General features: G+C 43.5%; 1 protein-coding gene across 11 annotated transcripts in view; it reads left to right on the forward strand.

Annotated features, from left to right (window-relative positions):
- The window catches only part of Tfdp2 (transcription factor Dp-2), a 164,528-nt gene extending 145,955 nt beyond the window's left edge, over nt 1-18,573 (forward strand). For all 11 annotated transcript variants that reach the window (XM_076868871.2, XM_076868877.2, XM_076868878.2 and 8 more), the window contains 4 exons: nt 3,237-3,388; nt 6,725-6,891; nt 12,685-12,790; nt 13,022-18,573. In XM_076868871.2, coding sequence (XP_076724986.1) covers nt 3,237-3,388; nt 6,725-6,891; nt 12,685-12,790; nt 13,022-13,205 — 609 coding nt within the window. In that variant the 3' untranslated portion in view covers nt 13,206-18,573. The remainder of the gene's footprint in view (nt 1-3,236; nt 3,389-6,724; nt 6,892-12,684; nt 12,791-13,021) is intronic.
- The last annotated feature ends 640 nt before the right edge of the window (nt 18,574-19,213 follow it).

Raw genomic sequence — 19,213 nt, forward strand, 5'->3', positions numbered from 1 at the left:
CTATTTTTTTCAATACTCAATTTTTCTAATGACCAGAATATGCTGTGTTCTTACAGATTCCAGATGGTTTCTGTTTTTCCCTTTCCAAATACTTATATTTGCTTGGAGTTTTTGTTTTTATACATTCATGTACAAGTCAGAGAGCAAGAGCAGACAGTTGCGCTTCAGGGGTCTGTCCATGATCTTTGAGGAGAAAGGAGGAAAGGACACAGGGAAGGGTCGAGTGGCCATTTCAGATGAAGCACAGACCTTGCGCAGTGGAAGCCCAGAGATGATGATCCATCCTGATCAAGCCATTTCTCTCTCTCTCTCTCTCTCTCTCTCTCTCTCCCTCTCCCTCTCTCCCTCTCTCCCTCTCTCCCTCTCTCCCTTTCTTTCTCTTTGTCTTGCTTTCATACTAAGCCCATGGCACCTGCCTGTGGAGCTGCCACAGGAGCAGGGATCTTAGGTATTTTTCATATGGAGATTCCAAATAAGATTTTACTGGAGGAAAGTATTCTGCAGCTTTGAGAAAAAGTTGAAAGCTGACAGGTGATTCCTGAGTCTCCCTGAGGAATTCTGCAGGGAACTGCTCCTCAGCTCCTTGCTGTCATCTTCCCTGGCTGACTCTGTGTTGTCCCTGTCCCTTCACAGTTTCTGCAGTATTTCCAGCCAGCCCACATAGCAGCCTCTCTACCAGCATGCCTGCAGTGATCTGTTTTTGTATCGGAAAATATGGTGCTGGGCAAGGTTGTCCTCAACAGATGGGAGCTTCCTATCTCTACATGCCCAGCCTGAAAAATGATAATTAATTTTTTTTTTCTGTTCAGCTTTATAGAAGGAACAAGAACATTGGTTTTTGTTTTAGTTGGGTTTGTTTTTAATATTTTTTTTAGTTGTAGATAGACACAATATCTTTATTTTTATTTGTCTATTTTTTATGTGGTGCTAGGAACCAAACAAGCGCTCTACCACTGAGCTGGAGCCTCATCCCCTAGTTGTTTTTTTTTGCTTTTTGTGTTCTTTTTGCTGTACTAAGGATTGGATCCAAGGACACTCTACCACTGAACTCATCCTCAGCCCTTTTTATTATTTATTTTGAGACAAGCTCTCAATAAGTTTGCCAGATTGGCCTGGAACTTGCAATCCTCCTGCTTTGGCCTCTCCAAAAGATGGTATTACAGGTATATACCACTGAACACGGCTGCTTTGATTTTTTAAAATAAGTAAATGTCACAAGCCTCTGATGTCACATGACACAGGTAATATTACCTACATGCCACTACCTCCTATCTTGGTAATATGAGAAAGGAATAGTGTGAATAAATTTCCCTGTCATCAACCTACATATCCTATTTTCATGGGTATGTATAATTGTTCCTTCCAGCCCCTAAACCTTTTCCAAAACAGAACATGCTGACAGCTGTGTGGCCTTTGGAATAGATGTTAATGAGTCTGGAAAGAACAAAAGGCTGAAAAAAAAAAAAATCATTCAAAGCGCAGCAAATAAGGAACTCAGTCCATAATTAAAGGGTTGTGATTTTTCTTTTTTTACTGTGAATCTAATGGTACTGGACTGGGTATGTAGCTCAGTGGTAGAGCGCTTGCCTAGCATGCACAAGGTCCTAGGTTGGATTCCCCAATACCACACAAACAAAAGAAAAACCAAGTAGCAATATGTTTTTTCTGCTCTCTTCACCTGAAAAGTCTTTGCTATTAAATATAGTATTGATCAGTGAGTCAAAGATATAAGGTTCTTCCTTACCACTGGTTATGTCCCCCATATCATGAGGCATCCTCTTGCACAGGGTCCACAAAGTTAGGCAAAGTATAGTAACAATTTCTAAGAGTTTGTTCTAGTAGAAGGAAAGAGAAGCACTCCACAGAAGTGTTCAAGCATTTCATTTTTTTTCTCAGTTCTATAGTTTTGGAATATTTTTCCCCTCAATATTAAGTGAATTTAGCAATAAATATAAACTAAATTTAGTTCTGCGGGAGCAGAAACTAACTTAAGTAATGCTTCATAATAGTAGTGATAGTTTTTTTATAGTAATTGATATTGATAGTGTATTTTGGGACACAGTTAGGGCTAGAATAATTGGGCGCCTAACAACAGTAGCAAAATTCAGTATAAAAGACTAAGATAGGGGCTGGGGATGTGGCTCAAGCGGTAGCGCGCTCGCCTGGTGTGCATGCGGTCCGGGTTCGATCCTCAGCACCACATACAAACAAAGATGTTGTGTCCACGGAGAACTAAAAAATAAATAAATAAATAAAAAAGACTAAGATATTGTGTCCATCTACAACTAAAAAATAAAAATTAAAAAAAAATGACATTCGTTCTCCATATATTTTATCATCAGTACTAAGCTTCAGTTCCCTCCTCAGGAAAGTGTCAGGTGTGGGGAGGCTCAGGCTGAATTCCAGATGTGCCCTGAGCATATGGTCAGGTTCCATCTTGCCCTAGAAACCATGATGGCAATAAGTGAGGGCAAATTGGCGGGGCTTGGGGCCCCAGCCCCTTTACAGCCATCCAGAGCAGTGCTGCTTCCATCTGTTTTATGTAGTGAGGGTTCCGGCAGATGTCATCTGAAGAAAGGGTTCAGTGACTTTAAAACACATCCCTAGACTAGGCAATCTAAAAGGTGTATTTGACCTGGGCACATTGGCACATAGCTATAAATCCCAGCACCTCAGGAGGCTGAGGCAGGAGGATTGCAAGTTCAAGGCCAGCCTTAGCAATTTAGCAAGGCCCTAAGCAACTTAGTGGGACCCTGTCTCAAAATAAAATGTAAAAAGGGGTAGGAATGTAGTGCATTGGTAAAGTGCCCTTGGGTGCAATGATGGGGAGAAAGATCAAAAGTGTTATTAACTGCAAAATCCTAGGAAGCTGTCAAGTAAATGGAAAACATAAGCTCAGTTGGTGTCACTCTTGCTGTGTCACCCCAAGAAGAGCTGTAGGTACCACTGGGCTCTCTCCCACATCTGCTCTCTCTATTTCTGTGGTTGATGAAAATCCAGGGCCCCATTGTTTACATAAGAAGGATGTTAGTCATTCTATAAGTACAGATATTTTTTCCCTTGAGATGTATTTATTGGGTTAAATCATTTTAAAATGTTTGACTTTCTTATTCATTAGTTTAGGAGGACTGCCTCTTTAAACTAATTTTAAACAATTTTAAATGTATTATCTTAATTTGTTTAAATCCCAACTCTTCCACATTAAATGACCATCTTCTTTTTCTTGAACATTGTAGCAAATTGCTTTCAAAAATCTGGTACAGAGAAATCGGCAAAATGAACAGCAAAACCAGGGCCCTCCAGCTCTGAACTCCACAATTCAGCTGCCATTTATAATCATCAATACGAGCAGAAAAACAGTCATAGATTGCAGCATCTCCAGTGACAAGTGAGTGGGGGAACTGGGGGCAAGTGCAGGGCTGGCCTTCTAAGAACATTCTCCCATCATGTGCTCTGTTCCCTGCAGCCTTCCACGGGGGCTGCCTGGGAGGGTGAGCACCTCTCATGTGGGTGCGTCTTACTCGCCTCCACCATCCCCTGTCCTGTGCCAGGCACTGTCTGCCTGTGACATTTGTGGTGTGGTGCCTGGGCTGAGCTATAGTGTGTCCTGTGTGTAGTGATCTGTGCTGAATCAGGCTCACTGAGGGCTGGGGTAGGTAGGTTCATTGGTGATTACAGTTTTTTAGGGAAACGTGTTAGATCAAACATTAAAGCAATCATTTCGTCATTTTATTATATCATACTTATATGTGCTTTTGTTTATCCATGAATGAAAGGCCATTAAAATGCTGAGCACATAGCCAGGTGCAGTGGTGCACGGCTGTAATCTCAGTGGGACAGGAGGCTGAGGCAGGAAGATCATGAGTTCAAAGCCAACCTCAGCAAAAGTGAGGTACTAAGCAACTCAGTGAGACCCTGTCTCTAAATAAAATATAAAAAGGGCTAGGGATGTGGCTAAGTGATTGAGTGCCCCTGAGTTCAATTCCTGGTACAAAAAAACAAAGAAAAAATGTTGCGCATGTTCTTTTTAAAAATCTCTCTCTCTCTCTTTCTTTCTTTCATTTTGTAGTTGTACATGGACAGTATGCCATTATTTTATTTGTTTCATTTTTATGTGGTGCTAAGAATCGAACCAAGTGCCTCACACATGCTAGACAAGTGCTCTGCCTCTGAGCTACAACCCCAGCCCCAAATTTTTCTTTTTTTACATTATGATTGAAATTGATGCTAATATTCATCATAGCAAGTGGGAAGTAACACTTTGCAAATTAGAGAATTCCTCTGGTAATTTGTTTTACTCTTCATGAAAAAGTTTGTATTAGTAGTCTGCAGGCTGTGGCCAGTACCATGAAGAGGATAAGGGTACACAGAAGGTGCAGAATGAGACCACAACAAAGCTCCATGTCTAGAACAAACAGAAGCGATGCTGCTGGTGCCTCTCGTGTAGTCTCCCTGTGAGGATTAAGCAAAATAATGCCTCTGAAGGTCTGGTTCAGGGAAGCGCTTGAGAATGTTGGCTGCTGTTAGGACAAGGGGTCAGCAATAATTTGTCCGAGTTTGGAGACTTATTAAAGCCACAGGGGGACTCCACTCCTCCTCAGTCCCACAGCCCCACCCAAGACTGGCAGGGACACCAGCACTCCTTTTCTCTGGTGGCGGTTCTTTCCCTGTTTGTCTGTATTGCATACAGGGAGTCTGAGGGATGCTTCCCATGCAGAGGAAGAAGATGACTTTAGAAAAAAACAGTGAGCGGGAATTTCAAAACGGTTTGAAGATTGAAATGAAAACACGGTATTAGAAACTGCAGGCTGTGAAGTCAGCCAGACACATTTTTCAACCTTTTAAGTTTCTTAGCCTTTCTGAAATCTCACTCCTTCTAAAAAAATAAGAATTATAGTATTTACCTTGCCAATTTGCAGAAGCTATGGATGAATTCACATAAGACCCGCCCAGGGGTCAGTTAATGTTGTGTATCTGGATCACTGTTTTCAAACTTGGGAATTGTTTCAGAAACTGGGGTCTACGAGGGCAGCTGGTATATTCTCAGGCACTGGTGTCGCTCCCATGTGTTCTTGGGACAGCAGAGCCGTGGAGCAGGGTGGGGGAACCACGACCCATACCTGGCTCCTGTCTCACTCCGCACCCTCTCTGTACCCTTAACTTTTTCCACTGATTAAAAACTTTTTCATGAAGGGTAAACTTAGCGATAAAGCAGTACAAGTCTGGAAAATGCTTAACATCTTTTCAGGGAAAAAACACCAAAGGCATTTGTAGTTAGTCTGAAATTAGACTCCCTAGAAACAAACACAAAAACATAAAGTTAGTCTCTTGATTGTCGGGGATTATAAAATTCTCAGGTTAGTCTTTTAAGTCTAAAAAGGGTGTCAGGAAGATCTGGGAGCTGTTGGCCTCGAGGCTTGTGATGCTGCTCACCCAGGCCAGGATTTGCAGGGTTCTGTGCCTTGGGTGGTCACTGACTCATGCCCCAACCAGGCTGCCCTTCATGGAGCAGCTTGTATGCACTTGTGTTCAAGGCGGGCTGCAGACCTTTCTGGCAGTTACTGTGGTGATGCAATCTTCCCCTTCATTAGCTGGGAGGCTTTCCCACGCTGAGGATTAGGTCCACAAAGCCAACTGCTTTTAACAGATGCCTAAAATCATCCCCTTGGCAGGCACCCACTTCAGATTTATTTTCCCCTAAAAACTTGTTCAGTACTTTATTCATATCCATATACTTAAGGTTATTTAAATATGACATTTTGCTTCAAATTGTAGTTTGGCCCTCATCTAAGATCTACCATAAAAAAGTGTTACCTTCACATGATTTTAATAGAATTCCATGACAAGTGAAACCCACCATTGTCCCTGAACCTTCCCTTGAACTCAATTGTTGTGCCGGGAAGGCAGCTAGACATCCACATCCGGCAATTTTCAAGAACATGTCATGTATTTATTATGTGTGACACTTTTTCTTAGACATTTCACTCCTTAGTCCCTTAAGACAGGATTTAGACATTGGTTTAATTTGTTAAAAGTCTTCCATTTAAGGATTGGGAATGTAATTTAGTGGTAGAATGTTTGCCTAGCACTTGTGGGGCCCTGGGTTCCATCCCCAGTATCACAAAAAAAGTGCAAAACAAAAAAAAATTTTCCATATAAGCCAAGCTTACTGGTGTGTGCCTAAAGTCACAGCTGTTTGGGAAGCTGAGGCAGGAGGGTCCCTTGAGCCCAGTAGGAGTTCAAGACCAATCTGGGCAACACAGCAAGTCCCTATCTCAAATAAATAAAATAAAAGGCTCCCATTTATGCTTAACTAAACAGGCTAACACTTGACTCATGAAGGTGAAGTAAGCATTCAAAATCTTTTTTGCCAAAGCTAATAAGCCAACTGTAGTAGAAAGATCAAATATCAAAGTAGACTTTTGTGGCAAAGCCGTAGACAATTTTGAAAAGTGTTAAGTTTAAAACAAAATTTTGTCTCCTGTTTCCAACAGCATTACAGCTAAAGTTTATGGACTGCTGGTGCTTGTTACAACTAGGAAAGTCACTTCTCGAAGTGTTGTCCCCCTGAACCTGGTAGAATGGCTAGTACTCTAAGTAGCAACAACTTTGAGGAGATGGCTGAACTTAGGCCCTCATGTGTATAAAAGTACTGGGCATAAAAATGATCCCAGCCTCTTGAGAACCACTGGAAATGCCATCCTTTCTCTCTTCCCTGATGCAGGTTTGAATACCTCTTTAACTTTGACAACACCTTTGAGATCCATGATGACATAGAAGTACTGAAACGGATGGGAATGTCCTTTGGCCTGGAGTCGGGCAACTGCTCTCTGGAGGACCTGAAACTTGCTAAATCACTGGTGCCAAAGGCTTTAGAAGGTTATATCACAGGTATGTTGACTGATGCTATCGCATCTTGTTCCTGATTAACAACAGTCTAACTTGTTAAAACCTTTCTCATAAAAAGCTGCAGAATTTTAGAACGTTTCCAACATTAAGAATTATTTTTACAGTATTGCAAACTTAGATTTCTGTAATTCATATTATGTAGATCTAAATTGCCTGATTCACCATGAAATTAGGCTCTTCAGAAATAATACTATCTGTAATTTCCAGGACTAACCAAGAGGCACACTAGAGTAAGCTTTTAGTAAAACTTGATGAAGGAGTTTTAAAAAAATCCTTCCTCAGTGCCCTCTGGGTACTGAAAGGGATACTTTGAACCTTTATAAAATAAAATATGTACACCCCACCCTGCTCTAATGTAACTTTATTGTATCTGTTGTTTATGCATAAAATAAATGTCATTTGGTTAGTAATGAATTAAGAGAGAAGGAATATAGTAAAATTTACATTATCAGAAAACAGTGTCAGACTGGGTAAATATGATTCATGTTTAAAATCATTGCTGTTCTTTACAGTAAAACTTCTCAAGTTGACTATGTTTACTGTCCTTGGTCCTCTCTTCCCAATCTTACATTGTTTTAGAGTGTAAAGAGTCACAGAACAGTGGCTACCCATGAATCCACTGCCTAGTTTAGGAGAGAAGCATTACAGGTGATATCCCTGATGCCCACCCTCGGGTGTGCAACCTTCCCTATCTGTTTAGATGTCACCACTCTATTTCTTATTGTTTGCTTGCTTTTCTTTAGAGCTACAAATATGGTAAACAGAAGCAGTTTATTAACTTGTTTTGCCCATTTCTGACCTTGTGTAAAAATAGAATCACACTAATATATCCTTTAGTGATTTGATTTTCTTTGACTCATCTTTATGTTCCATAGATTCATCCAGGTGATTTAATGTAGCTGTAATGCATATAATTTTACTTCTGTATAAAATGTCACTATATGACTATACAGTTTCTTCATTTTATTGATGGTTCCAGTTTCTTGATGCTTTGAACATTCCTATTCATTTATCTAGTGCTGTGTGCAAAAATGTAGATCAGAATTATCAAGTGCATCTTTAGCTTTATTGGATGAGGCCAGCATTTTTCAATTCAAATTTACCAAATTGTATTCTTATCTGCAGAATAGAAGTGTTCTGTTTTCCTAGTTATGTAGGTCTGAAATAATATTGTAATTTTTTAAATTAAGTTTTAATTCACATAATAGAATACACCATTTTAAAGTGAACAGCTCAGTGGCGCTCTAGTGTATTCACAAGGTTGTGTAACCATAATAATCACTGTCTAATTCTAGAACATGTTTATAATTGAAGAAAGAACCCCCCCCTGCCCATTAGCAGTCACTCCCTACACCCCTAGCCCTTCCATCCCTGGAAGTCATCCATCTACTTCCCGTCACTGTGGATTTGTCTGTTATAGACATTTCATATGGGAAATGATACGATACATGGCCTTTTGTGTGTGCTTCTCTCATGCAGCATAGTGTTCAGGTTCATCCATCCTGTAACAGTGAGAAAGGTTAGGTTTCTCTTAGCTGAAATACTTGGGACCAAAAATTTTTCAGATTTGGATTGTTTTTTCCCCCTGTTTTGAAATATTTGCATATATGTAATAAAATACTTTGAAGATAGGATCTGTGCCTAAACATGAAATTCATTTGTTTCACATATACCTGTGTATATACATAGCCTGAAGTTAATCATGTATTTTTAGTGTGCCTGTGTTTTGGCTGTGACCCATCACGTGAGGTTAGATGCAGACTTTTCCAGTTGTGGCAACATGTCAGTGCTCAGAAAGTTTGGATTTTGGTGCATTTCAGAGTCAAAAGTTTTGGATTGGGGGTGCTCAACCTAATTCCTTTTCCTTGGCAGATAATAGTCCTTGTGTGAATGTATCATATTTTGTTTATTCTTCCATTCATCAGTGGCTGGTTTGAATGATGCTATTTTGGACAAGTGTTTGTACAAGTGTTTTCGTGAACATGTTTTCAGATCTGCTGTCTGTATAAATAACTAGGAGTGGAATTGCTGGATGTTCAACATTTTGAGGAAATGCCAAATTGTTTTCTAATGTAGTTATACAATTTTACCCCAGCAGTGTATGAGGGTTCTGGTTTCTCCACATCCTTCTCAACACTTGTTATTGTCCATCTTTTTATTTTCTAGAATATTTTGGTGGTAGGGATCAAACCAGAGCCTGACTCATCGTGAGCATACACTCTACCCCCAGGCGGCGTCCCCAGCGCTGTCCATCTTTTTAATCGTGGCCATCCTAGTGGGTGTGAACTTGTAACTCACTGTGATTTTTCTTTGTTTTTTCCCTAATGACCTATGATGCTTGCCATTGTCCTAATTCCTAGCAATATTGTACATTCTGCAAATGCAATTTTAATATTTAAACACTTTTTTTGTCTTTGCTTTCACCTAAAATTTATATCTTTTTGTTGTTGTTTCAGGTTTGTTTTTTTTAATTGTTTTGTTTTTGTGGGTATGTTTATTGTTTTGGGCAGCAATACTGGGGACTAAACCAGGGTCTAGCACATCTTAGATAAGCACTGAGTACCTCCCTAACCTTTTTTATTTTGGGACAGGGCCTTACTAAGTGCCCACTTTGGCCTTGAACTTGTGATCCTTCTGCCTTGTAGCAGCAACTATAGGTGCATACCACCGAGATCAGCCCCAAATCATCACTTTTTTTTTTTTTTTTTTTTTTTTTTAAGAGGATTCTCACTAAGTTGCAGAGTCTGGCCTTGAACTTCCAATCTTTTTGCTCAGCCTTCTAAGTATCTTGAATTACAGGCATGTGCTACCATGCTGGGCCACATCACTTTTCAACAGCATCTTAATGTTAGTTCTAAAGTATAATACATCAAATACGAGCAAAGTGGTAGGTCTTATTTTTAGGTTGGCTCTTTGCTCACAACAGAAGAGTTTATTGACGGGGGTTTCGTTTCTGTTGGATTTAATTTTATAGTTGGTGCCATCGACTTTCTGCAGCAGTGACCCCATCTCCCCACCCCATCAGCCAGCTGTCCCAGGTCTCTGTCCTGCTGCCTTCTCCACATGAGTCCTGCTGTTTCGCGAGCAGCCCAGTCACATGGAAGTCCAGCAGGGTCTGAATAAAGGGCTTACTCAATAATTCACCAGAACTGTATTTTAACTTAGTCCCAGCGAGAAGGCTGTGGGTGATTAGTCGGCCTCTGTGGTTTGATCTCTTCATGACCTCATTTGCAGACCGGGATACAGACTTTCTGGTTAGTTCAAAGGAAGAAACGTGTGCCTCTAGTGTGGAAAGGGACATAATGGCTTTTGGCAAGAGTGTGAGAACCATTGTGTGGATCCAGTGATAATGTGAAAGAAACGTAGGCTTTTCAAATCCATTGTGAAAAGAAAAGTAATCTGTTAGGCTCACAAACAAGTAAATAGCTGTGTTCTGACAGAAAGTTTCTCTAGTTCTATGTCCTAGTTAATATTCAGCACAGGATCCTGGCTTTAATTTCATCTTCTCATAAGACTTGTTCTTACTTAATGTATTTAAAGACTGCTGTTCTTCTTAGAATGGAGTCCTTTTTTTCTTTTTTCTTTTTCCACAGCTGCCTTAGCCTTTAAAGAAGAAGGTTCACAAGGCCAGTCTAAAATTAATGTACTCACCCCTCTTCTACACGAACAGCCTCTCACTTAGTCAGGCAGGATATTAGGATTTCCAGTTTCAGTACACATAGTCCATTTCTGTGCCCAGGAATTACAAAAATATCATTTTAAAGCAAAAGCTTACTTTGGCAAGTTATATATTCCAAATGTGTTGATTCTTACAATTTATTTTATTTATTTATTTTTTTTAAAGAAAGAGTGAGAGAGGAGAGAGGGAGAGAGAGAGAGAATTTTTAATATTTATTTTTTAGTTATCGGCGGATACAACATTTTTGTTTGTACGTGGTGCTGAGAATCGAACCCGGGCCGCACGCATGCCAGGCGAGCGCGCTACCGCTTGAGCCACATCCCCAGCCCGATTCTTACAATTTAACTAAAATAATTTTCTTTTAGGAGTGTATTTCTAGTGTTTCTACCACATTTTTTTTTTCCTATAACACAATCCTTACAGTCACTGTAGAGAGACCATACAGTAATATCTACATCTTATATGTTCCAGTTATTGCCTTCTTTGAGATACCCATTTAGATAGGAAATAAGTATAAAGTAAAATTGCAGTAAGAACTCAGTCTTCAGTCAGTCAACAAATATATGAAACAGTGTTCAACATCTCTAGTAATTAGAGAAATGCAAATCAAAACTACTCTAAAATTTCATCTCACTCCAGTCAGAATGGCAGCTGTTAAGAATACAAGCAACAATAAGTGCTAGGGAGGATGTGGGGAAAAGGCACACTCTTACATTGCAGGTGGGACTGCAAATTGGTGCACCCAATCTGGAAAGTAGTATGGAGATTCCTTAAAAAACATGGAATGGAACTACTATTGGACCCAGCTATCCCACTCCTTGGTCTATACCCAAAGGACTTAAAAACAGCATACAACAGCGACATAGCCACATTAATGTTTATAGCAGCATAATTTACAGTAGCCAAACTGTGGAACCAACCTAGATTCCCTTCAGTAGATGAGTGGGTAAAGAAACTGTGGCATGTATACACAATGGATTGTTACTCAGCAATAAAAGAGAATAAAATCATGGCATTTGCAGGTAAATGGATGGAGTTGGAGAATATCATGCTAAGCGAAGTAAGCCAATCCCCCAAAAACAAAGGCTGAATGTTTTTTCTGATAAGTGGATGCTAATCCATAATGGGGAGAGGGCATGGGATAAGGGGAGGAACTTTGGATGGGGCAAAGGGGAGGGAGGGGTGGGTAGAGGGTATGGGGATAGGAAAGATGATGGAATGAGACAGACATCCCTGGTACACGTATGATTACATGAATGTTGTGACCTACTTTGTGTACAACCAGAGAAGTGAAAAATTGTGCTCCATTTGTATACAGTGAATTGAAGAGCATTCTGCTGTCATGTTTAACTGATTAGAACAAATAAATTTTTAAAAGAAGAAGAACTGCTCAGACTTAGAATAGGAGAAGTGTTGCATATGCCTAGAAAATAAGTAGCAAGGATTTGTCCAAAATACTTCCTGTATCTAAAACAGTAATGTCTGTCTTGCTTCATTAAAAGCGCGACCTTTTAAAAGAAGGGCTAGTTTGAATTCTAAAGCAAAGGACACCAGGAGCAAACGTGTTGGGAGGAGGCTGGCAGTGACGGCCTCTGCAGAGGGCATGGCCGGGCTTCAGGCAGAAATCTGCCGCTGTGCCTGCTCCTTGAGCAAGGCGTCCCTCCCTGAGAGATTTCCGACATGACTGTCACTTTATCCGCTCCTGACTTTGGTGTTAACCCCACGTCAGGGTCCTTCATGGTGAGGACAGCCAGCATCAGAGATAGTCCATCTGCTGCTCCTAGTCCCAGGGAGCTGCCGCCTCAGGGTCTTCCCAACAAAAGGAATGAGTCTGAGTTTGTTCACCTTGAATTCTTTCTGTGGTTTGTCTTCCCCTGAGTGTGAGTGTGTGTGTTCATTCCCCTGCCACTCTTGTGTTATAGAATTTTTTTTTATTCCAAGGAGGTGAAGAAACCTGGGTTCTTCCCAGGGCGGGGAGTGGTTGAGCTGTGGTTGCGAGCAGGCTTGTCCCGGCTTAGCTGTGCCCTTTTCACACTCAAACAGCAGCAGCCACAGAATTTGCAGAGCCTACATTTTTTTTTCTTTTCTTTTTTCAGATATCTCCATGGGGCCTTCTTGGTTAAATCAGGGACTACTTTTGAACTCTACCCAATCAGTTTCAAATTTAGACCTGCCCACTGGTGCCACCTTACCCCAGTCAAGGTACGTACTTTTCAAGGTCAGGAAGGCAGGCCGCAGCACATGGCCCTGCTCGCCCCTCAGGGCCAGGGTGAGCAGGGCATGTGGTGAGCAGGGCCATGTGCTGCCTGCACAGGTCCTCGGGGGTGTGACAGGCCTCACCTGGGGCAGCTCCTTCCTGTGTGCTTTTTCCCATGTTGTACAAAAACTGTCTGCCGCATTAACCACCCTGTGTGTGTTTCTGCTGTTCGATAGCGTAAACCAGGGGTTGTGCCTGGATGCTGAAGTGGCCTTAGCAACTGGGCAGTTCCTTGCCCCAAACAGTCACCAGTCCAGCAGTGCGGCCTCCCACTGCTCCGAGTCCCGCGGAGAGACCCCCTGCTCGTTCAACGATGAAGACGAGGAAGATGACGAGGAGGACTCCTCCTCCCCAGAATAAAGACAGGAGAGAACTCACGTTTCCACATTGATGCTCGTGTGTGTTAGTGTGAGCTCTTGTTTTGAGATGATTTCTTCAGTCTTTGCCTTTGTTTGCACCGTGTGTTCAGTGAGAACTAGAGAAACACAGCCAGCAAGTTACTCGAAGGCTGAGAGGATTGGAATGTTAACATAGTGTGAATGAGAACTGGCCACAGCACTAGGTCCCACCCGCACAAAGCGCCTTTCCTGAGAGGGGGAGCGATCCCCAGAACAGGCCCAGGAATGGGCGCATCTCCGGGAGGCCGGCTCTCTGTGGCGCCCTCACCTGAGTAATCATTTTAGAATTGAGGTTGCTACAAGGAGCAGCCCCGATGACCATGTCTCTCCCCCTTCCTGGGCTGCCTCTGACAGGCAGGCGCGAACACGCAAGTGCCAGTGGAGGTGTTCGGTGGGGGTGGAGATCGCAGTCCTGGTGGCCCAGGAACACAGGTTAACTGCTGAACTAGTTGGGAGTTTAGTTGAGGTGCTTTTATGCATCTGCTGCCTTAGACAGCTTCTAGAAAGGAGCACGCGCTCGTTCTGAAGTACTTAAATGACATTTAGAATAATTTATAGCAAAACTGAAATTACCATTAGGCAATGCGTCGGTGCATAGGATTTCCTAGGCTACTTCTGGAAGCCAAACTAGTATAGCATTTCCATGTGCATTAACCACTCTGCCAGCACTGCCTTCTGCCAGCATTCTAAACCTGGGTTCCACAGAGAAAGAAACTGTATCATTTTACTCAAAGCTGTGCATTTCATACAGCTTTTTCATTTATAATGAAAGAAAGAAGCAAATTCCTATGACCAAGTTGCTTGCCTACCGCTCTCTGCAGTCATTGTATGATCTCACCCAGTGTGCAATTTGTGAAAATGAACCAAATGTCATTACTTTTGCCTTGAAAGAAAAGTCTGTTTCAAGAATATGAACAACAATGTTTTCTTGTACATGTTACCTTTTTTCACATTTTAATTAATCAAAATGACCTTACTAGATTGATTCCTGGGTAATTTGCCCTTCAAACTAACCCAATATTTCTGAGCAAATGTTGAACGCTGCAGTTGTCAGATGCGTGGTAGCGAGGAGCGTAGGGTGGGATTTCATAGCCAAAGGTGCATCCACTTCTCTGAGTGAAGAGTGTGCGAGGCCACATCCCCAACCTAATTACACAAAGAATAGTAGAACTAACTCTTGAATCACAGGGATTTGTCCTGACATTGTGCACCTAGCATCTGTGGACCCATCACCAAATGTGGCCCAGGAGGGCTCGTTCCTTAATCCCAGAGGGCAAGTGCAGGCTCCCAACATGCCTTTCTACAGCTCCGCCACCAAGCTCACAGGGAGCTGGAGCTGAGAGCTATGGTTGGCTAGTTTTATTTTAAACTAAGACCTTAAACACTGAAAAGTAAGAACATACAACTTTAGCTTAGGCTCCTTTGAGACGAAACCCTCATTCTGTTAGCACTAAGCTGTAGTAAAAACCCAGAGTATCCAAAGGGCAGGAGGCCTTGGCAGGTGCAGGGGCTTCTCCTTGGCATGAGCTGGACAGCACAACGAGAGCATCTCCCAAGAGCATCCGGGAAGTGCCAGGCCTGCGGGGGCCTTCTGACTGGAAGGCCTTCACCTGACAGATGAGTGATGTGGGGTGTCCCTCCACAACATCCTTGAAAGGAGTGCCTCTTCTTCTACTAACCCCGACCTTTCTCCTCTCCCTACTGGAAGGAAAGGGGGCCCAGCAGGGACCTGGACAGACCAAGGGCCACAGTTAGCTTTTCAGTGTTCAAAATGTTGAAATGCAGGTTCCAGACGACAGTCAGACATTGGAGATCCATGAATCATTCTCATTCCTTTGCCAGACAGCAGCCTTCCCCTAGAGTCCTTGAGAAACTGTTTCCTTCTCTCCTGTCTCCGTTGCTGAAGTGCTTTGCTTTAATTCATAAAGTGCAGGCTTAAAAAAGGCAACCAAAGACCATCATCCCCATTGTCCACCACTGGCTGTCCTGGCCATGTGTGGTGCTGGCAGGGAAGGTCCCACTTCTGCTCCTTAGGGATGCGTTTGGGGCACTGCTGAGGACAGGTCGCAGAGTGGTGCCCTGGTACCAGTACACGCTGACGTGAGGCTCCCCCACCCTCAAGGGTGAAGATAGTGACCTTCTCAAGGGTGCAGTGACATTCAGTTAGTAACTGTGCTCCATGGAATGCATGCAGCTGGCTCCAGGAGACCCTTTGTGGGAGGAGCCTCGCTGCCAGGGAACATGGTGCCCTTCACGGTGCCCTTCGCCATCCCCGCTGTAGGTGTCTCCCATCCATGTGCTCTTTGTGTGGGGAAAGCAGTTTCAGGAAGTTTGTGTAGGTTGTACCTTATGCTTGTGGAGGGCTTTGGAAAGGGGCCAGGAAAGGAGGAGTCCCCCAGACCTCAGAAGAACCCATTGCCCCAGAAAATCAGGGATGGAGGCCACAAGTTTTAAGTTCTTCCATTTGACTCTTTAAAGAAGCAGGGGTGGGGAAGTTCCTATGTAGCTTCTGCCATTTTACCAGGATGGGTGGGGAGAGCGCCTCCTGTTGGTAGAACTTGTCATAACAGGACTCTGCCTTATTTGAAAAATAAAGCCAGGATCTGACCCCAAAAAGAAAAGTGGCCCTTGTCAGATAATCCACATAGAGACTTCAGGAAGGAGGGGCTCCCTGTAGCCCCACAGCCATCTGTGATTATGCTCTTTGCTAAATCAAAGCTCTTTGGGGCTTCTTAGGTCACAGAGACAGCACAGTATGTGTCTTAGGCCCTTGGGACACTGTGTGTGTGTGTTGGGGGCTAGCTGACGATGGGAGCTGCAGGAACTGCCTTAGCTGGTTCAGACATAACCACACCAAGAGAGAGCAATTTAGTTCTGTTGAGTTTTATAAATGATTCATTTCAAGGGCTTTTATACTCAAGCTCCCTTCTCTAACATACAAGGGTTGTCTCTAGTCAATAAATCTGTGACAAAGACCTTAAAACTGTGCTGCCTTGGTGGTAAGTATGGGGCAGGGCTTGTTCCTCCCCCCCCCACACAAAAAAGATTTAAAAGAATACTGACCTTAGCTCTCAGCAGTGTCTGTAAACTACTCACAGGCTCTCTTGGCCTCCCTACCTTCCTGTTCGCCCTCACAACCAGGCCTTAGAGAGGGTGAGCATCTCTGCTTGTTCTCTGAGTCCTTAGATGTACAAAGACCTAACGTTTCTCGCAGGAGGCGGGAGAGAGAGCCTCATCCAGCATGTGGGCTGGCTCTGGTGACAGGGAGGGCTTGACACCTGAGAACTGGCTTCCCAGTGAGGTTCCCCATTTTTATGCACCAAAGCCGTGTCAAGCACTGATTGGTCACCAATATGTATTTTTTTGAAGACCCAGTATGTTTAAGGAGTCCCCACCACGCCATTTGAATGACTCAGAAATGTGCCTTTCTGCCCCCAGCTCAAGAGTTGATACCATATTCTGTTAACTCCACTTAAGCCGAACACTCACTCACGGGAAAAGCCTGATGTTTGCTTAGGATTTTACTTTTCTAAACAAATTTTCAAGCAAAATGCCCACACAAATTAAAACATTCTCAGGAAAATAGCCCGTTTTCTAACCAAAATATCTGAAAAGTTAAGCTTACTCTGTGGGATGTGGTTTTCCCGCATACTCTAATGGTCATAATATGCTAAGGAAAACCCTGGGTAGGGGGGCCACAAAGCTAGCCCTTCACCAGTGTTGGGACAGGAGGGAGACTGACCATGCGGCTGGCCTTTCTAACACGGCCAACTCTTGTACTGCTCTCATCTGGCCTTTGCTTTACCACACCCCAACCCCCCCAAAAAAGGCCTGCAGGACTGAGGCTGTTGGGACCCTGTTGCAGCCAAGGGGAACCGGGCCTCCCTGCTCTAGCTGAAGTGCAGGGTTTGGACGATGGGAGTGAACACCCAGCCTGCTCATGTGGGGACAGGAACACCGAGCACTCAGCTTGCCCATGTCCCTTGGCCTCAGTGCTGTCTCACAAAACCCCTGGCTGCCACTAACTTCCCTGAAGGGTCCTTGCCTTCACTGCAGTCCTTCCAGAGGGCTCTGGATTAGCTTCAGTTCTGTGTCACCAAGTGCCAAGCAGCCAAGGAGCAGAAGTGAGACCTCCCCCAGCCCAGCGTGCTTGGGATCTCTGACTCGGGGCCCAGGGTTGGCAGTGGCAGCCAGGGAGAGGCGCTCCCCCCAGGAGACCCTCAGGCTGGGCTATGGTGGGGCCTGGGGTAAAGCTGCGAGCTGAGCCTCTGGGCCCACTGGTTTCTTTCCATCCCATCTGTCACAGCAGTGTGAGGATATCTCTCCACCCCTATCATGTTTGGGTTTTAAAAGCCGTCCCTCATCCTGGTCCCCATGCCAGGCATTGTTAATTACAAATGGCCTGATAATGTAGCTTATTCAGACTGGAGGCAAATTTCTGTCATCCTGAGGTCTCTTGATCTGGCAGCTTTCCTATGAGGTGTCTCTGGGCAAGCTGCGGTCCTGTTTCGTCCACTTGTACCAAGACAGGTTCCTCCCTCCGGTGTCCTGAGAAGTGGACCAACCAGGTGACCCAGTGCAGTGCTGCCCAGGAGGCCTGGGCTTCAGGGACTGTCCCAATACCTGGTTCCTCCACGTGATTTGTTGTCAACATACATGACCTTTGGACCTTGGGGTGGAGACCTTGGAGGCTCTGAACCCAAATCACCTTTTCTTCACCCTTTAATTTGAAGATGCTTTATGTGATCATGTGCTATTAGGTTTTATTCCCAGAAAAATATGGTTCTGCTTTTTTCTGCATGAAGGATATACCATGGTGCCACACGCTTAAGAAATGAGGCCACATCTGATTTGCTATGTGTAGATGCTCCTGTAGAGTGAAGTACCTAACCTGATATGGTATATTATTTTGTAGTATCTCAAAGTTTGTAAATAAATACCCTTATTTTTATATGGAAATTTTATAGAAGAGCTATTTCTGTATACATAATTATTCCTGGGTTTTCTGAAATTGCTTCAGCTAGGCAACCAACAAGTCCTAAGCATCTTGAACACCCCCAAGCATCACCTGCAGCGGAACTGACCAAGGGTTGCACAATGTTGCCTTCCCAGGACCCACTGGCCTCATCTCTGAGGTGGGCCTAGGAAGTGATATTTTTAATAAGCTGACTGATGTTTCTGTCATTTCAAGTGTGATTACTTTCTCCATCCTGTAAGATTAAAAGAAGAAACTTACACTCTAAATGAGTATAAGTTGTGCTTGAGAAAAAAATGTACCAGACTGTTTTATGATTTGAGATGTATTATAGAAAATAAATAATTTAAAATAATTCTGGTCTCATTCGTAGTGACGAAGTGGTGGTGCTGGTGCTCTGCCTGGACCCTCCCTGTTAATCCCTGGGATCTTATTTTCCTAGCTGAGTCCCTTCAGTGATGGTACATGGGCAGCCAGTGAGATCCCAGGGCTCAGTCTCCTCGCCTCAATCTGGGTGGTCTGATGGGCCACCCTGGTGTCACGGTCCCTGTGGAATTGGCTGAGCCTCTGCCTACAGCTTCAGCTGCACTGGGGATCTTTCCTGGCTACTCCGAGGGGTCCCCAGGTGCTCAGTGCATGCCACCAGCACCACCTGTGAGCAGAAGGCACATCAGAGTTTAAAAAGTTGTTCTCAGATCCGTGACTTCTGTCTTCTCAAAGGTCACTTTAGGAGATTAAAAAAAAAAGATTATTTACTTATTAATTTTGGCACTGGGGATTGAACCCAGGGGCACCTAACCACTGAGCCACATCCCCCCGCCCCTTTTTAAATCTTATTTAGGAACAGGGCCCAGGGTCTGAGTTGCTTAGGGCCTCCTGAGCCACTGGATTAAGAATGACGTCTTTAAACTCCCAGAAACCACCGGCCTGAATACAGTGTCCAGGAAAGGTGATTTTTCATCCTGCAGCAGAGAGGAGCCCCAGTATGAAGACAC

Source organism: Callospermophilus lateralis, chromosome 10, assembly GCF_048772815.1.
Source record: "Callospermophilus lateralis isolate mCalLat2 chromosome 10, mCalLat2.hap1, whole genome shotgun sequence".
Lineage (NCBI taxonomy): Eukaryota > Metazoa > Chordata > Mammalia > Rodentia > Sciuridae > Callospermophilus > Callospermophilus lateralis.